Consider the following 23,710-nt stretch of genomic DNA (forward strand, 5'->3'; position numbering starts at 1 on the left):
AATAACCCACAGAAACTGAGCGAATGTTGTTGGTCGATTTTTTATATGTAGCATAAGTAGAAAGTCATACCGACAACTCCGATTTACGACTGCGCTTAAAGTACATAATACATCCACCCATTTTTCAATTCTCAAACTTGGAACCGGAAAATTGGTAAACGGTAAAAACCAAAATGAGGCTTTATACCACGCAGACAACCATAGAAAAACTTAACAATACAAATCACTCAAACCATTTTGAGTTATTCCATAATATTCCGACTGACGGACAAATGTCATCGACATACGGAACAGTGGGCGAACATACAGTGATATACGTACGTACCACAATACGCTTGTGATTAGATCAAGATAGCCATATGAAATGGTTCCATTTTAGTGCATACTTCGATCTCACAATGTAAAAAATGATGTTCTCACTAAAAATATATCTCACAACGTTTGCGATACAAATCACCTAAGGGAAATAACTCTGTAAAAATCAACAAAATCCTTTATTTTATCACATTCTGATATCAAACTCAAAGCATCTTAGTGATCAAAAGTTTTGTTGAATGTTCCCATGAAACATATGATTAAGATATCTTGAAATTTATATATTTTGCTTCTTTTATCAAAGTAAAACACTGAAAAAAATTTCAAGGAATTAAAATGAGCCAAATAATTTTGTCAGCTACTTACAGTCAGCATGTTAGTAGACTTCAGGGAATAGAGTCAGTATCCCCTTTCAGGAATGACAATTACCTGATGTAATTAATGTCTTGGGTAGTTAGCTGGACAGTCAACAAGGACATTAAAACTGTTAACCACCTAATGAGGTTCACCAGGTGATTGTCAATCAATTAAAGACATATCAATGGTATTCCATGATGTTAATTATATTACTGGCTATAGAATAAATCAGCATCCCGCCATAGGAAATGGAGACATATATTAACTTGCGTTACAAAAATTAGGAACTCAAATTAAACATGTTACATTTCTATAGCGATTAAGGCACAAAAACTAATGATTTTCTAAGTGCATTTTTTTATACAGTGAAACCCGTCTAAACTAATCTTTGAATAATCTGAAAACCTGTCTATACCAAACACCTTTTAAGGAGGTAGACCTAGGGTAAAGGACACAACTCTTACAAATCATTGGAACGTTTGTATTCACCATTTTACGACAATCTCATGTAAGCATCAAATTAACTAGGACTGATTTCATTCTGTTTCAAAGGAAAGCTTGAAAGGCTTTGGTGGTATTGAATATAATACAAACATATAACTGATTTCAAGAGTTTATGTCCCTTACCCTAGGTCTACCTCCTTAAAGTCCCTTTACTAATTTAAATATTGTATTTTGAACTTGGTAAACTGAACACCTCTTTAAACTGAATCAATTTCAAAGTACAAAAGGGTTTTTGGTCTTGTGTCAGTTTTCACTGTATATCTGAAACATAAGTCTTTGAGTGACTGTACCTGTTTGAAAGTTACAAGGATATCTTTTTTTAAATAATTGTTTAAAATACAAGAGAATAAATTAAATAAGACATAAAACAATTATTTAATTTATTTATTACAAAGTGATTAGGAAAATTAAGAACATGGACGGTCATGGAAACAATACACAATAAACAAAACATTTTATAAAAAACAAATTCTAATACATAATATTATATAATAAAGGACAAAAAACAGAGCTATTATTACTTACATTACGTTTGTTTTGTCAGATGGGGTCTTGAAAGCAAGTAAATAATGGAAAAAATATCCTAAAATACATAAGAATTGGAATTGCATCACATCAGAGCTGTTCTAAATAGAATTTTATAACTAGTGAGATGGGACATTAAGGGCTATTATTGACCAAAAATACAACTGAAAATTAATCCACAAGCGTTCAAACTGTGAATAATGAATTTGTAGATTTGAATCCATAATTTGTTGCTGGCCCCCCTTTTTTGGCCACTTATTTCTTAAATGTTCAAGTATCAACCACTAAAATCAAAACCAGTCTGATCATTGTGGTATAGAATATTGTGATGCAATATCATAGACATTCCATGCTTTAATTGGAGTTAGTGATGAAATTAAATTCTATAAAAATGCTTCTTTTTGGCCCAATTTTGGGCATTAATTCTAAAACAGTTTTGGGCATAACCCCAGAAATTAACACCAACCTTCTTTTTGTAGTTTGAAACCATATTATAAAATTTTATAAAAGTAGACCAATATTTAAGTTATCACAAAAAGACATCCTACGGATGATGATGGCGACACAGACAACAACTACAACAACACTGACAACAGCACCATAGCATCATATGACCTCAATTTTTTTGGGGTTGTATAAAGACTATAGAACCTTGCAAGCATGTTGTTAAAAAGCCTAACTCACTAACAAAATAAAATACTTTTCGAAAACAGCTACAGTACCTGAACTCATCCGTGCAACGAAAATTGCGATTGGTCATCAATCATTGATCAGTCAAACCCATCCATTAAACAGGTGATCGCATTACATGACCACAGAGTGGTCAATATATTTTACAGTTTCCGGTGTTGTCTTTGTCAATTTTACACATATTTACATAATGCAATAGATTTAAAAATCAATTTATACTTTTATTTTACATTTGTTTTATATTTAATAGATCATCTGTCATTTTTCATATTAAAAGTTTGATCAGATCGGTCAGCAATCATCGGTTATTGATCCATCAGCATGGATCGGTTCAAGAACTGTACACCCGTGGTATTGCATTCTTTCTTAAGTAGTCCGAAGCTGAAATACAGGTTCACAAACAAGATCAGCATAATTTCCATTCTTACTCTGCCATGTAATACATATGAATTAGAATTACATCTTGTGTCTTAAAATAGTTCCATTGCAACATTTGTTAGAACCGCAAATTTCATTGAAAAATATCATAATTTCCGGGTATCAATTACACCACTGATGGCCCCAGCTTTTATACACAAGGGCAGAGATTTTCCTTTCCACAGATGTATTAATTCAACAGTTGAATTTCCATAGATGTATTAATTCAACTGTTGAATTATAATAAGTTAAACTGTTTGCACTGAAAGATTTGTAATTGATCTTGATTTTAGGGCCCAAAATTACTGCCTACTGGCCCTGTTAAAGTCTTGCCAGAGAACCAAATTTGTGAAAGTCAAATCACAGATTGACACCTCAAAATCTTTAAAAACAACACAGTAATCCCCTAATTATTACACAATTCACATCTGAATATGATACTGTAAAACAAATATTTCATAAAAAGTTTCCTTAAAATCAATCAGGGTCAGGAAGAGTAAGATTTTCATGCTATGTGGACAGACAGACAGACAAACAAGTGGAATCAAAAATATTTCTACAAAACAATAAAATGAAGTCACAAATATATATACATCACACAAAAAAAATAACTGCATATATACAGAAACATTACAGGGGAAATCAGGAATGATTACAAAACACATAAATTACCACAGTAATCAGTAATCGGATAGTCATATCTATAGAGATCATTTACATCTACAGCTACATTACAGGGGAAATCAGGAATGATTACAAAACACATAGATACCACAGTAATCAGTAATCGTATAGTCATATCTACAAAGATCATTTACATCTACAGATACATTACACTGTTCGCATAAGATGCTAAATACTAGACATGCTACAGACATTGGTAACATTATTTAACACACAGACCAGTACCTATAAGAATCAGAGATTGGGTGAAACATAGAAAGAGAAAAAAACACTAATTTGACAGCATTACTCTACTGTTTGTACCATCAGAACTAAGAAATAAAGACCAAACTCGCCAAGTCTTCTAGTGAAATAACTAGTTATCTCATTTAAATGCAAACATATCAAAGGGCAGACAAACCTGTCCAAAAACACAATTTTGAAACATACTATAAAAAATATTCTAAATTTCTGTAGAATGCTAGAGACCATATGTTAATACAGGAGACCATCACGGATTAAAGCCTTTAAAATACATGGATGCCTCAAATTTTTACTTCTGCATGATTTTTAAAAAAAATTACAATGTACTTAAATTGTACTTAAGTATCTTATGTGGTGGAAATATCAGACAGAGGAATCTCTTCTTTCAAGTCATTAAAAAACTTTATACCCTTCCAAATTGTACATGCATGTACCTTTTTGTATGTGAAAAAGTGCTTTTTCTTGCTTAGAATATCGGTCACTAAATGATGCAGATTTAAGCATGAAATTAATTGCATAAATGATGGTTTAAAGTAAATTGTAAAGACTGATAAAGCATAGAACACTACACAGCAAAAAAGTTTCTTACTTCAAAAATTGATATTATATTTAGGGAGCAATCATATGATTTTTATAGTGGGCTATGATAAAATTTGAAATAAAAAGGCAGGACGATGATGTTTGGTTAAAAAAATACAGGATGAACAATTCAGTGAAATAAGAAGGCAGGATGTAAATAGTAGAAAAAAGTAGGATTTGCTGAAAAAAGTAATCCAAGACATACTAGAGAAAATCATAAAACTCAAATCATAAATTATATTGAAAGAAAAATCAAGGACACAAATTTTTTTCTAGCCCACCATATTTAGTTGCTCCTTTACTGGTAATTTTTTGTCCAAAAAGGCAAGTCATATGTTGAAATTCAATGTATGCACAGTTTTCTCATTGCTAACATTGTCAAACTATATATTACAAAACAAAACACACATGCGTAGCAAAAAATACAAAACAAGTTCTTACAAAGTGTGAAACAAAAAGTTTGATTTGAAAACCCAACAATATACAGCTACCTATACATATCTCCTACTGTCCATTCTACTGGCTCTAAATTTAGTCATAATAAATGGCGTAGCTGCCATAGCCAGTATTGCTATTCCCAACAATGGCCTATATGTAATCCAGCCAATGGCAATCACTGTTAATGACAAGCTGATAGATAGAGCTAAATTCATGATTCCAACTCCTGCTGCTACTAGTTCCCTAACTATAGGTAACCAGTCAACTGAAAAGAAAAAAAAGAATACATAAGAAATAAGTAAAGACTACAGATTGACAGACAGACACCCCTTTCACTACATACCCTCCACTTTGCATAACATTTCTTCCAAAATACTAGGTTTTTTTGCCTGCACCAGAATTGAAAGACTAATCCAGGAAGTAAAACAAAATATCTAGCTATTACCAGTACTTAACATCAATAAGAGTTTTCAAGGAAATCAAGATTCTAGCAGAAATCAAAAGAATATATACCATTGACATATACCAGACAAGGAAAATAGACATACACAGAACATGAAATAACACCTACAAATTAAAGAACCAAAGTAAATGAGCAACTCTGACTCCATAAAAAAACTTGATAAAATAACAAATAATGAAACTGTCACAAATAAAAGTCCAGCACCTGAACCAATTAGTGCATGAGTAATCAAGGGAACCAAGATTCTTGCGGAAATCATATGAATGTAATCCAAGGATAAAGACTAGTGATAAAAACAGACAGACACACACAACAAAAACATGAAATAACCAACATAACAAGTATATAGAAACAAAAGTAAATGAGCAACTTGAATTCCACTAAAAACTGGGAGCATGGACCAGGTGCACCGTTAGAGTAAGAGTGCTATTCTAGAAACACCTTCCACTATAATTTCAATCTATATGATCATACATCAGTTTCAGATCAGTCATCAGCTTGTCACACTAATCCTTAAAACTAGTGATCACTTCTGTTTTACTCCATGTGACCTCTGATAGGTTCATATATTTCATGGAATATATGTTACATTTCCCCATTTGAAAAAAAAAAAACTAAATGAAGTATTTGTAAACATAAATCTAATTATTTTTAAAAAAAAATTGTTTTTTTTTTAAGAATTACATAACATAAATTCAAGGATTATTTACAAATAGCATGATATTAGATTCCTTCTAATAAAAATTTTAAAATTTAAACAAATCGACAATCCATTTTTTACAATTACCTATACAAAACCGCAACCAGACCAGTCACCAATCATGGGTTTATTGATCTGCCTGTTAATAATTGGTCAACGATCAATAAAATAGTTGCAGGGATGGGTCCCTGCACTTTACCTAAACAGAAGTCTGTTTTCTCATACTTACTTAAAGTTGTAATAATACTGGTCAGACAACCAAATCCCACAAACATTAACAACCATCCTCCAAATCTCACGCCCCATGTTATAAATGTATTGGTCTGCTGTTCTTTACCAAATATTTCCTGAAATATAAAGATGATTTAAAAATTACACTACTATAGCAATCAATAAGGCACTGTAAACATATTTCTTAATCAATGGTGAAAAAATAGTACCTGCAAAATCTTTTTTTTTTAACACTAAGAAATGCAGGGGTTACAGTAATAGTACTATTGGTCGTGGTACCAATTTTCGTTGTTTTCATGGGTAAGCAAACCCATGAACTTTGGTAACCAACGAAAAGGAGATTTCCATTGATCATGTTGATGTGTATACTGTAAATCTCGAAACTACAAATTCATGAATCCACAAACTTGTGTCTCGTCCCTAATCCACGAAAATTGGTATCCATGAATAAAAGTACTTTCTCAGTATTTACTTTTACATTACCGGTAAATGTTATGTCCAATTTTGCTCATTATGTTGACAAATATACAATCAAACCAATTTTGAAATGTGCAAGCCTTCCAGTTAATGATCAATTTGTGTAATTAATTGATTCTAAAGTATTTGAAGTTATGTTAAAATGAAGTAGTAGTTTCTTTGTTTCTAGTAATCATGGTTTTCATTATCTGAAAGGCTCTGAAAGGTGTCAAAATTTTGTTTTTTCCTATTAAAAAAATAACTCATGGCAGCAAGAACAGTGTAAGAATAATCGAGGGAACAAAGATGCAAGCGGAAATCAAAAAAATGTATTCCAAAGATGAAGACTAGTGGAGTTGCTTGTAAAACATCACTTCTGGGGTAGATGAAAGAAAAAAGAAAAACTATGATACAGTGAACAAATGGGTTTTCATGGTCCAGATGGATGTAAAATTTGTAATCATGGGCTTTTTCTTTAGGCTTTGAACTACTAAATAAATCTTTCTATTCGTGTAAATTATACATGTAACTACTTTAAAACTAGATATTGTACATACTTTACAGAACAGTTTTATTTTGATAATATACTGTGAAAAAGTAGAAAAATTCCCCAGAAGTTTGTACAAAAATGAACACTCACAAAACCAGTTAAAACCTAGAAATACTGTGAGCAAGCTAACAAAGAAATTATCCCCCCCCAGTTCAAAATTACAGTTAAATTACCACTACCCATTAATTCAAACAGTAATAACTTTTCATCATGCACATCTAAATATGATGCCCTATAATCCTATATAGTTTCATCAAAATCCCTGGAATGCTTTTGAAGGAGTTATGCTTACAAGCATTTATCATGTACAACCTTTCAGTAGGATTATATCTCTTTGAAGTCCCACGATAGTGACTATATTTCTTCATGCACATCTACATATGATGCCAAACATTCAAATTAAAGTTCATAAAAATCCCTTGAATGGTTTAGGAGGAGTAGCTCTCACAAGGCTATTTCACGTAAAGCCCTTAAGTCAGATTATCTCTCTTTGGAGTCCCCAGGCAGAAACTGCATTCCTCCGTGCACATCTACATATGATGCCCAACCTTCCTATTAAGTTTCATCAAATTCCCTTGAGTGGTTTAGAAGGAGTTATCCTGCAAGGTACATTTGTATGAACATGAAATACCCTTACTTGGATTATCTCCCTTTGGATCCCCCAACAATAACTTTTTTCTTCATGTACACCTACATATGATGCCAAACGTTCCAGTAATGTTTCATCAAAATTACTTGCAGTTGAAAGTTTAAATTTTCATCAAAATCTCTTGGGCTGTTAAGGAGGAAGGAGTTGCACTTACAAAAATGTGGACAGACAGACAGACAGATGAGGTGATTCCATTGCTTCCAGGGGTATAATAATGTCAAAGTATAGAGCAATCCTAAGAAAAACAAACATTACACAGGAATGAAAAAAAGATCTATAAAATACATCTAGGCAACTCTAGCAGAATAAAATACTGAACAGGCAACAAGCCACCCTCTGGATGAATTTTGGACACAGAAGTAAAAAAGCTGAAACTTTCATTTTTATTACCTTTGCACTAAGTCTTCCTACATATAACAATTCTAAGACATCTCCTGCCAAGGTCTGATAACTTAATAGTCTATTCCCAATCTGTCTGGCTACAATACTAACCTATAAATATCAAAATAATTCACATGTAAAACGGAAATATGATTTTAAAGAGTGATCACAAAATATACACTTACATGTAGTCCGAATTTCCGCTGACCCTGCAACCCCCCTTTTTTTATTTTGATATTGGTATGTCAAGTTGGACATATAAATATTCAAATAAAAAAGAGGAGGACTGTAGGCTAAGATGAAATTTCAGACTTAAATTTATGAGATAACCACATTTTCTGCCTATTTAAAATAAAAATGAAAACCATGTAAGAATGTATGCTACATGTATTAAACATATAACTGATGTTTACACATTAACAATTGAACATAATTACAGTTATACCTTTATATTTCAATTCTGCCACGTCCTATATATGTAGAATATAAATAGCCAAATAAGATTTTGAAGGAAGTGAAAAAATTTGTTGACACAGAAGTAGACAATTACACAAGTACAAAGGCACTGATTTAATATAACATTGAGCTCCGTTCATCATAGACCTAGCCTAAAATCATATGTTTCAACTGCAAATTTAGATAATTGGTAAAAGCAATCTTGCATCTTATTCCTCAAAGGGTAATATTCTCCCAGAAAATATGACATTTGAAAATGAAAGTAGAAGTGAAAATATATTGATCAAAGCATCATGAAAGTGATGGATGATGTATGACCTGAGTACATTTATTGAACATTTTATCTCCACTTACATATATATCAAATATTTGTAACAAATTCTTTTTCATTCCTTCAATTTCTCAAGCTTAAATATTGTAAATACATTACAATTACTGTCATTTTTTAATTCTTTTCAATAATGTTTTACAAACAATGATTTTCTAGATAAAGATTACCATTACATAAATGTACCTCTAAAGGACAAAGTACAATATGGCCTATATTTGGCCCTCTGTATGACTGGAAATTAGAAATTTGATATGGTATCTGAAGAGATTTTTCTTTTGTTTAGAATATTAAATGAAAAACTGAGAATATTCAACCAAATTGATCATGTTGATCAACATTTCATGTTTCAATGATTGGAAATAAGATGTCTCAAATTTGACTGATCTATCAAATATGCCGAATAGGGCACTTTTTGGAACATTTTTGCGATTTTTAAGTGCATCCCCCAACTTGACCCAGTATTTTTTTTATGATTTCTAAATGTCACTTAGAAATAAGTCCAAATCAGTTAAGATATCCTGAGGTCAAATTGTGAGAGACCTTTAAAATTAACAAAATTAGCATTGAAAATTTGCATTCTTTCTAATTTTGTGGTTTTTGGCAGATTAAAGGCTTCCATAGAACTGAAAATTGGTAAAAGAGTAATCAAGGGAACCAAGATTCTAGCAGAATGTAAAAGAATGTAATCCAGAGACAAAGAGACATGGAAAACAGACGAACACAATGAAGAACATAAAATAACTAAAATAATAAAATGATGAATATTTAAAACCAAATTTAAAACATACATGTATAATCATCCTTTTAACAGTGCATATTGCATTTTGACATTTACTTCAAACTTAAATTTTTCTTAAAATAGGGGGCAAAATATGGTTCTTATCACACAATGTCCTTTACAAATCACAAGGCAGTCAAGCTGAAAATTTAATTTTTATATTTACAGCCATATAAAAGTTTTTGAGATATGCATGAAAACAAAATAACATTAATAGACCTGGAAGCCATATTTATTTTACTATACAGAGTATCTACAACAGAAACAATGTGATATTGTAAACATATTATAATCTGTGATCAATCTCTTTTAATGCTATGACCTCTTTATTATTAATTTTGGCTACAGAATAAAAAACAATCATACTCACAATTTCTGGTGTCCCTGACAATGATTCTCCACTCAAACCAGCAAACTCAAATGTAACTCTCAAATCTCCAACCTGAAGTTGTTAAATAGAAAAAAATATTATTATGAAATTTACAACAACTAATGTACTGAATTTTGAAATAATCATTTCTGAAAAATTTATGCTTTTTTGAAGCAAAATAAGTAATGTTGACTTTTTTCACAGTCTGACTGTTGGCCACTAATCAGAATAAAAAAAGATTCGTAAAAGTGCATTGAGTGAAAAATTACCTAATAAATATTTCCTTTTTTATACTTGTTATTTTGAGTTATGTATTGTATATCATTCGGAATAAGTCAATAACATACCAGACATCAAACAAGGTTTTAAGGAAGTAGACCTAGGGTAAGGGACAAAATTCTTGAAATCAGAATAAAATCAATCCAAGTTACTTTGATGCTTACATCAGATTGATGTAAAATGCTGAATAAAAACATTCCAAGGATTTGCAGGAGTTGTGTCCCTTACCCTAGGTCTACCTCGTTAAATTTAAAAAAAAAATCATGCTACAATCACATAGCAAGGACACCTACAGGTATTAGAAAGAGGAGCTTTTACTTTATGTTTGCGGTACTAAAACAACAATGCCATTCTATGAAAAAAAGCTGCTATCCTAGTTCTTGTAAAACATTTCAAAGTTTGTAAAATAGGATGTTACTAACATAAAAACTGAAGGTTATAGCTGTGGTAATAGATTCCTTGTATACAAGGGTCTGAAGAAGGGGTAAATGATTTAGGGTTAATTTTAATTCCCGAAGCTGGTTGTTCTGTATATCAGACCTATGAAATATTGTACCTGAGGATTCTGAGGGTTATAGCTGTTATCAGATCTATGAAAAATTGTACCTGAGGGTTCCGAGGGTTATAGCTGTGGTAGTACACTCCATCTAGTAACTGTATGTAGGGGTCTGAAGGAGGGGTTAATGAATTAGGGTTTATCTTCCTAAAACTGGTTATTCTGGAAATCAGACCTACAAACAATTTAAAACATTGCATTGTACAACTGTAATTAACTTTGTATATCACCAAAAATTTTCAGTTATCATATAGATAGGCAGTGAAATTTTTCCAGCAAAATTAATTTTGATATTTCTCTGGTGAAATAGCTTTTTGTATTCAATCTACTATACATATAAAATAAAAAAAATACAAAACACCACCTTTAGTAATTAAAATAGTTTTTGAAGTTTAGTAAAAAAAATAATGAATATTTATATTATGGGTTATAAGTCAAAATGGTGCTGAAACACTTGTTTTAAAATTGAAGTTTCGAGATGAGTCTACAACCTTCTGACAGATCAAATCCACCAACATGTACAGCATCAGCTGTGTATAACTGTGACTGTACTGCCATTGATCTAAAATGAAAATGTATAAAAAAGTGAATTAAAAAATGATGGCTATTCCAGAAAAAAATGTCTATGGGGGCAGAACACAACTGATTTATTAATGTGTTAGTGGGAATAAAATTTGAATTTTATCATAAGACGATTGTATTGCATCTTAATTTTAATGTGTTGGTGGTATCTCTAAATATTATGGGTGTTCTGTCCCAAGGACACTTTTTTATGGAAAAGCTCTGATATAAATAAACCTTGTAAATATAACTGTCTGATCGACCTTAACACTCTGTGTAATCTCATCAAGTTATAGAAGGTTTACCCTATGAGTCATCATCTTGTGCCCTTTCATTTACTCAATAATACAGTGCTCTATGAGAATGATTGATAAATTGTTGGGGTTTAACGCCCAAGCAGCAATATTTCAGCCATATTCAGGCGATGAACATGAAATGGATGATAAAATGAACATGAAATGATGATGAAATGAAAAATGAGATGGGACACAAAGATAATGGGGTTGACAAATTTTGATTGTCACTGGAAATAGGGAGAGGTGAGTAGAGTCAGGAAATTTAGCTTCCTGTGGCCGAGCCCTGTGGTTCTTACTCCAGGAGAATACCACAGAAGGGTTCTTTAACGTGCGAGGAACATGACATCTTTCCCAGCACGTTGCATCACTATGGTTTGCGGTCAGGTTTTCCATATTATGGCCTGACGACCTCAGCATGTAACAAGCCAGGGGTACTCCATTCCACCACCTGGGGCACACAACCTAGTTGCTCTGTGGGCAAAGTGCCCTAGCCCCCAGTCAGGGTTTTGAGCACTATTTAGTCACCTTTTACAACAAGCTTAGAGCTGCTGCGGGCCTATTCTTTTGACACCTGGAACTGCATGGGGGAATGAGGATGCCATGGAAAATTAGGACAGTTATCTCCCCTTTAAACAAGTATTTAATACCACACCACAGACTTTGTCTAGGTCAAGTGTTTTTTTTTTAATTCTGAATAACTTTAAATTGTGTATAGTTTCAAATAAAAAAATAAAGTATTTATCAGACAGTGTTGAAAAAGATACTGATGAAGCCATACTGTAAACTTGGAAAATTTTTGTGCAGTCTTTTCTTCGGGGTGACTGTGATCAATTTATTTTTGCATATTTTTTTATTTGCATTTGTTCCTAAAATCCTATTACAATTTTTTTCAAGCAAAATATTCAGGACAATTTACCTTCCATGTTACAGAGTGTGAAATGAAACCACCCTGAAAATTTCACAGTTTACAGTAATATTAAATAATTCAAGGTCATTATGATGACTCAGCAATAAACAGTAGCTACTTGTCAGTTTTGATAAATTATATAATTTATCACAGTAATTAAATAATCATCAAAAAAAGTATTTTCTGACAATAAAACATGCTAAGAATGACAACTCTTGCAATTCTGAGTTAGACCTGTCAATTGTTGGTCTCCGAGTCTTGTATTCTTTGCCCCGTAGGCTTCTATATTATACCTTGAATTTGCATGATTTTTTAAAAAAAATAGACAAGGAGTTTAAATCTAACTTTTGACAATGTTTTTCGATTAAGGAAATGTCAAAAACAATTTTTAGGTCTATTTTAGAAAAAAAAGGCACAAACTTTGGTACACCAGGACAGGTCGAAATAAAAATAGACTTTTTCTACTATAACTTTCATTTTGAGTTCATAAAATAGACCCCTTTTCTGAAGTATTATTTTTCATGAAAATACTGTTTTTCCTTCAAAACAAGTTTTTTGTGTCATAGCTTGATAGTTACTCTGTGATTTTGATGAAAAATGGTAGTCATTTGTCAAGAAACAAAAACAGGAAAAGGCAAAAAGAAAGTGCACTATATTTTAAGCCTCAATGTTTTGACGTACACCCACTCAGGAATATGTAATACAAGACTGATACCTGTTACTAATAAAAATTTTTAGATATCTTTAAATGTTGTTGTTTTTCTTTTATTGTGTTCAATTTTCAACTTAAAGACAAAATGTCTCTGTCCTCCTGTTTTCCTGTGAATTTTTATTCCAATTTTCATATAGGTACCCTTTAACAGTATTAAGTCAAATACCTCAATTTTTGCAAAAAAAGACAAGTTTTGATGAAAATTTAGTTACCTGTTTAAACATGGAAGGTAGTCTGTATTGATAAGACAAATGCCTTAACTATTCTATGAATACCAAATTGTTTCAAAATCTCAATTTTATTGCCCATATTCACAAAAAGTCAAGTTTGGACCCCCTTTTTTTAGCTTTAACACAAGGCAGCCTCTTGATAATCTAAAATTTGCTTACTGCTACAGCCAATTGCACAAAGCTGAAGTTCTTGTTTACTCAAAGGTAAAATAGAGTCAAAATGTTTCATATTTATCATTATTTTAATGAAAAAGACATCTTACTTCCCAAAAATGCTGATTTACAGTCAAATTTGGTAACCTGGCCATGTATAAATGTATTTGGTAGTTACAAAAGGAGAAATGTCTCACAGACACAGATAGGTATTTTGCAAGAACAGCAAATAACATACACAGAACTCATCAAAGGTTCTACTTACTTCACACACTATTGAAGAAAATTCATTTTTTATATGTCATTACTACCAATTTTTAATAAGCTGCATTAGAATTTGAGTGGAAGTACCATTAAAAATGGTCATTTATGAGATAAAAAATGTTTTAGTGGTCAGTTTTCACTTTCAATCAATCAAATGGCTGTAGTACAGCACTTCTTGAGCAGTTACAGTAGAATAAAAGTGAAAATGCAAAAAACATTTCAGTTTTTATATGTCGTGTATAACAAGTGCAATTCGGACATTTTCAAGTCTCTACTCCAAGTATTAAAAATGTCAAAAAATCAAAACTATTTATAATTTAGCAATTTAAGTCACCCTATTTATTTCTTATATAGTTGTCTTGAGAAAAAACTTTTAATAATAACAATTGCAATCCATTGGTCATCTTTTAATCTATAAAAACATTGCTAATTTCCAAATTTAGTAAAAATATGCCATGTAAGTAAAAAAATGAGGCATTGCATTATTTTATTTCATTTAAAGTTGCCCCATTTAGTGTAAAATATGATATATTGTGCCTAAGAAATATACTGAATATCAGATGGCCAGAAAAAATAACAAACAAGAAACTCTGGCAAAGAACAAAACAACAACCAATAGAAAACACCATTCGAACCTGAAAATGGAAATGGATTGGTCATACTTTAAGGAAGAACAATAAAAACACTACAAAGCAAGCTTTAGATTGGAATCCCCAAGGGCAAAGAAAAAGAGGAAGACCAAAGAACACCTGGAGGAGGGGTTTGAACTCTGAACTGAAGAGAGTAGGACTAACGTGGAAGAATTGTAACACCATCGCCCAAAACCGAAGCGAATGGAGAGAAACTGTAGTCGCCCTATGTCCACCCATGGACGAAATGGAATAAATCAATCAAAATCAATCATGATATATTGTTATTTGAAAGCTTCTAGGATATTTGAAACTCACTTACAAAAAATCTCACTTTCAAATGAAATTGCAGTTATCAGGTTTCAGTCTTGTATTCTTTGCCTCATAGGCTTCTACAGTATACCTTGAATTTTCATGATTTTAAAAAAAATAGACAAGGAGTTTAAATCTAACTTTTGACAATGTTTTTCGATTAAGGAAATGTCAAAAACAATTTTTAGGTCTATTTTAGAAAAAAAAGGCACAAACTTTGGTACACAAGGACAGGTCGAACTAAAAATAGACTTTTCTATATTCACTTTTATTTTGAGTTCGTAAAATAGATCCCTTTTCTGAAGCATTAGTTTTCATGAAAATACTGTTTTTCCTTAAAAACAAGTTTTTTGTGTCATAGCTTGATATTTACTCTGTACTTTTGATGAAAAATGGTAGTCATTTGTCAAGAAACAAAAACAGGAAAAGGCAAAAAGAAAGCACACTATATTTTTTAGCCTCAATGTTTTGATGTACACCCGCTCAGAAAAATGAAATACAAGACTGATACCTGTTCCATTCAGTCACTGCATGTATAGGATCCAACAATACTCTATTCTACTTTCGGTTCTGATAATCTTTTCTGATCAGCCAATCAGATTTCATCTTTCATGATTCTGAAAGCATTATTTAAAGGAAAAAATACCTGATTCTGAAAATTCACCTGAACAGAAAGTAGAATGGAGTGTTGTAGGATCCTACATGCATAAAGACCCCTGAAATTCATATTAAGACCAGTAAATTCTGAATAAATACAAGTATTTTTTTCTAAGAAAAACAACAGTTGAAAGATGATTATCTTTACAGTATTTAAGTAGCACTCCAGCTAAGAAACATGCAAAATGTGATTCTTGGGTAAAAAACCTCCATATTTTTATTTTTGATATTTTGTTTGAATTACCATAGTCAACAAAAATTAACATTCAATTTTTCATACAGTCTGTGTTCTTAGGAGATAAAAATTATATAGAATGCAGTGTAGATTTCAAAATAAAGGGAGATAACTCTGTAAATGACGCTCAAATACAATAGAATCTACTGGATTTTCAATGTTGATTATCTCCTAAGAGCATGCAGATTTGAATGAATAATTACACATTCCTCAGTATAGACCCATAAAACAACTTAATTACAAACGTAAAATTTTGTAACCTTTTTTGTGGTGTATCACATTTTTCAGATTTTGCATGATTTTTTCATGATTTTCCAACACAGTTAACCTTAATCCAATACAACTATAACTTGGACTTTATACAGGGTTAGTATGAAAATACCTATTTAATAATACTATATTATTAACCAACTACCCAAAATACGTTAAAATATGTCAAAAATTGACCAATTGATATGAATTCAAACTGGGCATCTATACGGGGCCAATATGGATCAAACCAGGGTCAATACGGCATCAGAACTTCCGGTTGTTTGAAACCTCCATTCCGAATTAGATATTCTCACTTCATTATCCTGCTGGATTATTCATGCATATGTATCTTAACATGTATATAATTTACCAAACAAATAAGAAACTTAGAATAAGGTAAGAAAACTTTATTTTGATTTGGCATGTCATTCAAATACAATCACAAGCTCTAAGGAACTTCAGTCAGACCAAATATGAAAGCATTCATTATGTAACATAAAGAAGACAAACTAGAATAAAAGGATGTGCACATAGAAAACCAAAAAAAAAAGAAAAAAAAAGGAATCCAACATAATTATGACATGCAAACCAATAATTTATTACACCTGGCAAGCCTATTGTAATGTCTCAAACAAAAGAGCATAATATATCTTCAATTGCACATTTGTATATCTAAAATGTGCTTTCAGAATTGTGTTATTTCAGGAACTTTGAATACCAGGACTAAAAGCAGCAGAACGACACAAAAATCTTCAATTTTATACAAAAGGATACTTAAGACTGATTAATGCAAATTAACCTACATGTTCTTGCTAAAACATGAAAACAATTGTTCTACAAATCATCTAGTTGAGTTGGTTAATAAAATTGTCAATAAATATATAATTTCATATTGGCCCTGTTATAGGTTTCAGTCGATCATATTGGCCTCGACAGACCGTCTCGACCAATATGACAGACTACAAACCTATAATAGGGCCAATATGAAATTACATATTTATTAACATATAGTACAGTACTTACGTTGGGTTGTTATGATTGACAGAGTTATCAAAAGACAGACTTCTAACTAAATCTGATCTCCACTCTAAACCTAAAAAATTAAATTGTCGAAAATTATAGTGAAACAACCATTCATTGATTGAAGAATTTGTTATTTCAAGGCAGGTTTTAGGCATACACAGGTTCAAAATGTATTGAAACTAAAATGAATGGACATCAGAAGATGTCTGGTTTACATAGATTCCTGGTTTGGAGATTATTATCCCACAGACACATTCCTGATCACCTCTCATTGCCACATTATCTACTATATTATTGGTGTAAGAATGTAATAAAATTTAAAAGTGCTATTTGATAAACACTACAGACAAATTGCACATTTGAATTTATCTGGGAAAGGTTTTCCATTTTTGTGGAGGTCAATTAGTGCTAAGTGGGTTTTTTTTGGTGAATTTTTAATGGAAGCCAATAATTGTTGAAAAGAATTTCAATTGATTTTTTATTGAATTTTAATTGATTTTTTTTTTTAAAGATTTTGGAATGAAAAATATGAGTATTAGTACATCTACCACACCCTTTGGAAATCAAATGGTTGTTCAATTATAGTGATGCCTGAATGGCTGATGGCTTATATAAACCAAGTACATGGTTCATGTTCAGAAATATTTTTTGCTTTCATGAATTCTAAAATCCTTACCAGGTATTTGCCTCATACTGAACCATAAAACAGATTACAGTAAATTCAAGGTAAATTGTGAATGTGCAATGGGTCTTTTATTCATCCTTATAACTTTTATAATCACTTCTTGATTTTCTACATATCACTGTACTATACTAGTTTATAAGCTCTGCTCTCTAACCTCCTGCCCAGAGGTAAATCTTTCACACCTTTGCATTACTAAGTATTTAACCCCATCTCTTTATACAATAAGCAAGGTGCATAGTAAACAGCATCCTGGATGAGTAGTGCATAGTGCTCATGCCTCATAAATTTTTTTCACATCCAAAAAATAGCTGAGCCTGAAAGGAACTAAAATGACACTTAGTAAGTCAGGAAGGGGTTATAGGTCTTAATTTACTATTAAGTGCCAATCTGGTTAAAATAAGCTATTATGATATGCTACACTGCCATACACTCCCTAACTTGGGGAGTGCAAGGCAGTGTAACGTATCATAAAAGCTGATTTTCATCGGATTGACTAAGTGTGGGCCTATAGTGTGGTAAACCTGTAAGAAGCTTTAGAAAATATTCCTCTGGCAAAGGAAACAGAGTTGTTTTTTATTAGACAATAATTTTACTGTAATAAATACCTAATCTATTACTGGTACTTACTATAGGAGTATGTTGTCTCTGTTCTCGTCTGTCCTCCTTCATTATACTCCCTGTAAAATATCATTTTAAGGAAGCTTTATACATTTGTATTTAACACATTATACTGAATGATCAAGAACAATTATGACATTCTTAAATGAAAATTAATTGGTTTATGGCTTGTCATTTCCACTTCAAAAACTATTCCATCCTATAAAATTACCATGTGTACTCTTGTTGACATGTGACCTTACTGTGTTCCAGAGGATTGTAGAGTTTGCTCCAGGGTGACTTAACTTTTGGAAAACAGAGTAACCATTAAGTAAAACAGAGGTGGTAATTGTTATATTACATGGACTGTTTTTGTGATAGATTTCAAGTAATTCATTAATTTTATTTGCTAAAAGTTTGAATTGTAGTTTGAACAGTATATTTAACAAAAATTTGACGGTGTAAAATTATTAGTAGTTACTAAGAGTAGTAAAGGGAACCAAAATACAAGTTATGACATCATAATAGAATACTGTGAAAGTACTTTAATTCGTGGATACTAATTTTCATGGCTTGACTTTGTAGTTTAAAGGTTTTCTGTATATACATCAATAAGATTCTCCTTTTTAATTGAGAACCAAGTTTCGTGGTTTTGGCCTACCAAGGAAAACCACGAAATTTGGTACACCATGAAATAGAACTTTCACAGTATTTAGTAATTAATGTAACACCATATCATGGAAGAAAATTTCTGAATTGACAATACACTGTATAAATTTGCAGCAGCAGGTCCAGGATTTAAGGAAAGGGAGGCATAAATATGAGAATCGGTATAAATCAGTATAAATGGAAACCAGATTATGACATGTTTAATGAATGAATATGATAAATTGTCATATTCAATACAATGTTCAGCAGATTACAATAGTTTTTTTCTTTTTTTTTTCTTTTCAAAGGGGACGTACACCCATTACAACCCTTACTCGGACCCGCCCCTGGTTTGCCTGAGTGGAAAAGTAGAAAAAGAAGGTTGAAAATGTGATGAGAAGGTACATGTACATTATTAATTTAACATGTAGCCTCATCTATAGTTTGTTCTGAGGTCATTTTCAATGTAATCTATGAGAAAGGATGGATTTTTTATATTTTTTTTCATTGCTGCAAAAACATGCTGATGAGGGTAGGAGTTATATGTAAAAGCCAGGAAAGAAGATATGACTTGGTTTTTCTTTGAAATATACAATAAAATATGGTAATTTGGCACCCTATAAGGGAAAAGGGGGGATTGAAAACCAAAAAAATTAAACTACATAAGCCTAAGGTACATGTACATTTTTTTTGTGAACATTTATTTCCAAAGGCATTAAAGCTTTTATTTGACACAGAATGAAATTAATCTAAGTTACTTTGATGCTTACATGATATTGATGTAAAATGCAGAATACAAAAATTCCAATGATTTTTAAGAGTTGTGTCCCTTACCCTAGGTCTACCTCCTTAACTGTCACCTAAAGTGTATCTCACCCCTGTAAAAATGTAGGCAAATCATTGACATACCTCTTTGATTCATGTTCAACCCATTGGTACATTTCAACTGTTCTCCTCAACTTCACAGCATTTATTCTTACATTGTATGTAGGATCATTTAAGCTCTGAAATGAAGACAAATATAAAAAATAACAACTCATTTATGAGTTATAATTGAATAATAACTAAGGATTTATATGTCTAAAATAATACTGTTAAAACCATATTAACTTTAAAATCATTGACTATCTAAAACATAGATTACCCTCACAAAAAAATTCTTAATCAAATGTACTTTTGTTAAAATCTTAGTTATCTGTGTTCATTGCTGCGAAGTTTCTTTACATACGGATATGCATATGTAGGGGCAGATCTGAAATTTCACGTTAGGGAGTAGTGCCAATATAGATTCTCCTTCAGTAATGAGTGGTTTACAAGTAAATTATGTCTCACTCAAAATGGGCACATTAAAATTTTCGACATGCAAGCTTTAGTGAGCATGTTAAAATCTTATTTTTACCACAGAGTGTGGAGAAATAATTCATACATCAAGAATAAGCTCAAGGAGCATCTGATTCTTCTGTGAAATCTGTAGAAACCTTTGAAAATGTATAATGGCAGTAAAACTCTTGCAGAAATTTAATAATCACTGTCCAGTGGATAAAAACTCACCAGCTAAGAATGGGAGAAATACAATTACAGACTTAGTGAAGTAAGGAAAGAACATTTTAGATAGTATAATTTGTAAAAAGTTCATATTTCATGCAAACAAACTTATTTCTCCAAACTCTACTATTGCTGCACACCTTTTGGCAGCATATAATTACAGTTAAATCTGTCAAAACAAAACCCCTTTAGGACTTTTTAGACAGGTGTCCAGTTTACCAAGATTCTATATACATTCAAAAATAAAGGGAATATTAAAGTGTCTGGTTTAAGGAGGTACAACAAGGGTAAGGGACATAGCTCATACAAATCACTGGCACGTTTGTGTTTAGTATTTTACATCATTCTCATCTAAGCATCAAAGTAACTTGGATTGATTTCAATCTGTTTTGTATGAGAGCTTGATAGGCTTTTCAGAAATTGAATTTGATGCAAGCATATCACTGATTTCAAGAGTAATGTCCCTTACCACAGGAATACCTCCATATATGGGTTTTGAGATTATTCATTGTTTGGTTTCGACAAGTTTTGGGATTATCCAGAGTATGGTTTAGGTAGGTTTTACTGTATATTCATACTTACTTTATCAGTACTTAAAGGACCTATTAGGTGTACCAATTTTCCATTGTTATCGTCAAAAGGAACATTGATATTCTCCAGTGGAACCACAGCAGACATCCCTTCCTCTATAGATTTGGCTGTTTGTACAGCTCTTCCCTACAAAATTAAGGAAAAATAGGGCATCTCATGAGGTAATACATGATACCCTGCCAGCCACATTGCAATTTTTTTTTTTGGTAAAAACAACTTAACATGGCCACTTGTCTAAAATATTCAAATCAAACAGTGAAACTGAAATTCAAAATTAATCTGTAATTTATGATACTTAATAACTATACAAAGTTTGGAAAAAGGTCTTTTTTTCTTGTTCATGAAAATAAAGAAAATATGTAAGTTTACAGTTTTGAATTAATTAACCTAAGTATAAATAAATTAATGTACAAAAGAAAATAGGTTGCTATTTTAATAAAAAAAAAAACAAAAAAAACAGTAATAATAGTCGTGTTCTTACCTCATTCCAGAACAAAAGACCACACGCAACAAACAATAAGACAATTCCGACCAATATACCAATCAGGCTGTTTCCTATTCTCTCACAGAAATTAGGATTTCTTCTATATGACACCCTTGTATGGCTGTCTCCCATTACTCCACCAGGACCAGGGGCATCTGGATACTGGTTATAAAAATACAGTATATTACTATTGATTATTAAATCAGATTACTGGATCGGCATGTAAATATTCTTGATCGAGAACTTATACCCTTTCAAGTTTCATACAGACAGTATTGAAATTGGGTTTTTGAAAGAATTGGGCTAAAATGTGTCATGTTTTCAAAATGTTCATATTTTCATGAAAGAAGGAAAAAAATCCTTTTCAAAGAAACAAATAGATTGTAGAGTTCTGCTTAATATACATAAATTCATGTCTACCTTGTATGAAAATGCTTAAGATTTGCTTCTGAAAACTGCTAAGCAATAGCAGCAGGATAAGAGTATTGCTCATTTATAGTAAAATCCAACAAACCATCTGTTTAAACTGTCCTGTTCAGAAAGTACATACAATGGGAGATCATAATATATTAATCCCATTTGGGATTCAGTGTCTGGAGTGGTTTTCTGATTTGGCCACCCACTGCAAAATCAGAAAAAAAGCTCCGGACACTGAATCCCAAAAGGCATTAGGCCTACATTATATACCACTCACAAAAATATACCACCATCAACAAGGATCGACCCCTATAACCATCGTTTACAACCCATCAACAAGCCGATCTGGTAAAGAATTAATGCTTTTGCTAAGTCAATTAACTGGCCATTCATTTTTCAAGAACAGGGACTATATATACGTCCCTGTCAATAACTACACAAGAACTGAAGAAGGCCGTCCTGTCACCCATGGCCATGCATGTTCAAAACATATGTTTGTAACTTTCTTTAATCGGATTGAATTGCCTTACTGAAGATCAGCACTTCAAATGTACTTACATTTCTCCGATACATAACACTTTATTGTACACCTGTTACGTCTCAAGTTTATTAATCACAAGCTCAAAGTGAAAGTGAAAACGGAAGTACAAGTTTCACGATCTGATTGGATAAAAATAAATTATCTCCCCTTGTTTCTATTTTTACATTTTCCCGCTGTTATTTTAATTTTTTTTTAAACCCCAGAATAGGATTGGTAAGTCTCGTTCTAGTTTCAGTTTTCCTTCCGGAATTTTAGATGTAGAACTAATGAAATCCGAAGACCGGTCTGCACTTTATTGTTTACTTCCGAGAAATTAAAACGCTGTATCGCTATGCAAAATCTTCTATTTTATGCTTTACTTAACATTTTTACCCAGTAGAATCAGATATTGGTCATTTTTTATCAGTATTTTTTCACAAAAAATATTTTGCTTTTAACATTGAGCTCAATGCTATGTTAATGATGAATCTCAATGCATTTGAATGGGAGATGAAGACCCATTCTCATGAAATCACTGAGTCACGTGACGAGACTTACATACCCTCCAGGATATCTCAAGTTAGGGGGTGTAAATAGTATTAAGTCAAGAAAAATTATGTGGCTAGACTGAAAAATAAAGATTCCAGGCCCCCAAAAGGAATATGAACAATCTACATTTGTGAGTGGCTTAATTTCGCCGTGTCCGCCCTCTTCGAATCCCAGGCACTCGAGGCACAGGGGCTTGGTAAAATGTATCTTTAGTAACATATATGCTTGCTAGGCAATGGGAACCTCGGAAAAATTAAAACATGTTCCACGCTATAATTTATTCATTTTTTGCATCTGTGGCAATATCCCTTTCGTATGGAGTTTTCATATCACAACTCATACGTTATGCCAGAGCTTGTCGTAACTACGCACACTGTTTGCACCGCAGTAGACTTCTTACAAATAGGCTTCTGGAACAGGGTAATGTTACTACAAGATTGAAGTCATCACTACCTAAGTTTTATGGTCGTCATCATCAACTCGTGGATCCT

At 32.0% G+C, this 23,710-nt stretch overlaps 1 protein-coding gene across 1 annotated transcript; it reads right to left on the bottom strand.

Annotated features, from left to right (window-relative positions):
• Positions 1-1,546: 1,546 nt before the first annotated feature.
• LOC148628260 (transmembrane protein 43-like) lies at positions 1,547-22,799 on the bottom strand. Its single transcript, XM_088585248.1, has 12 exons — positions 22,709-22,799; positions 21,731-21,895; positions 21,241-21,375; positions 20,023-20,117; positions 18,496-18,545; positions 17,184-17,253; positions 11,444-11,514; positions 11,003-11,127; positions 10,118-10,189; positions 8,192-8,293; positions 6,145-6,262; positions 1,547-5,017 (listed from the first exon to the last, which is right to left on the bottom strand). Exons 1-12 carry the CDS (start codon positions 22,721-22,723, stop codon positions 4,806-4,808), a joined length of 1,230 nt encoding a protein of 409 aa, XP_088441374.1. The 5' UTR covers positions 22,724-22,799; the 3' UTR covers positions 1,547-4,805.
• Positions 22,800-23,710: the final 911 nt, after the last annotated feature.

This window comes from Perna viridis, chromosome 1 (genome assembly GCF_037379345.1).
Source record: "Perna viridis isolate PV_CMFRI_1.1 ecotype Kerala chromosome 1, ASM3737934v1, whole genome shotgun sequence".
Classification (NCBI taxonomy): domain Eukaryota; kingdom Metazoa; phylum Mollusca; class Bivalvia; order Mytilida; family Mytilidae; genus Perna; species Perna viridis.

Coding starts and splice junctions, on each gene's coding strand:
- LOC148628260 (XM_088585248.1), bottom strand. Junction 20,118..21,240: donor GTCCTTTAAGTACTGATAAA/GTAAGTATGAAT, acceptor TCTTCATTTCAG/AGCTTAAATGATCCTACATA. Junction 6,263..8,191: donor TAGGAAGACTTAGTGCAAAG/GTAATAAAAATG, acceptor TTTATATTTCAG/GAAATATTTGGTAAAGAACA.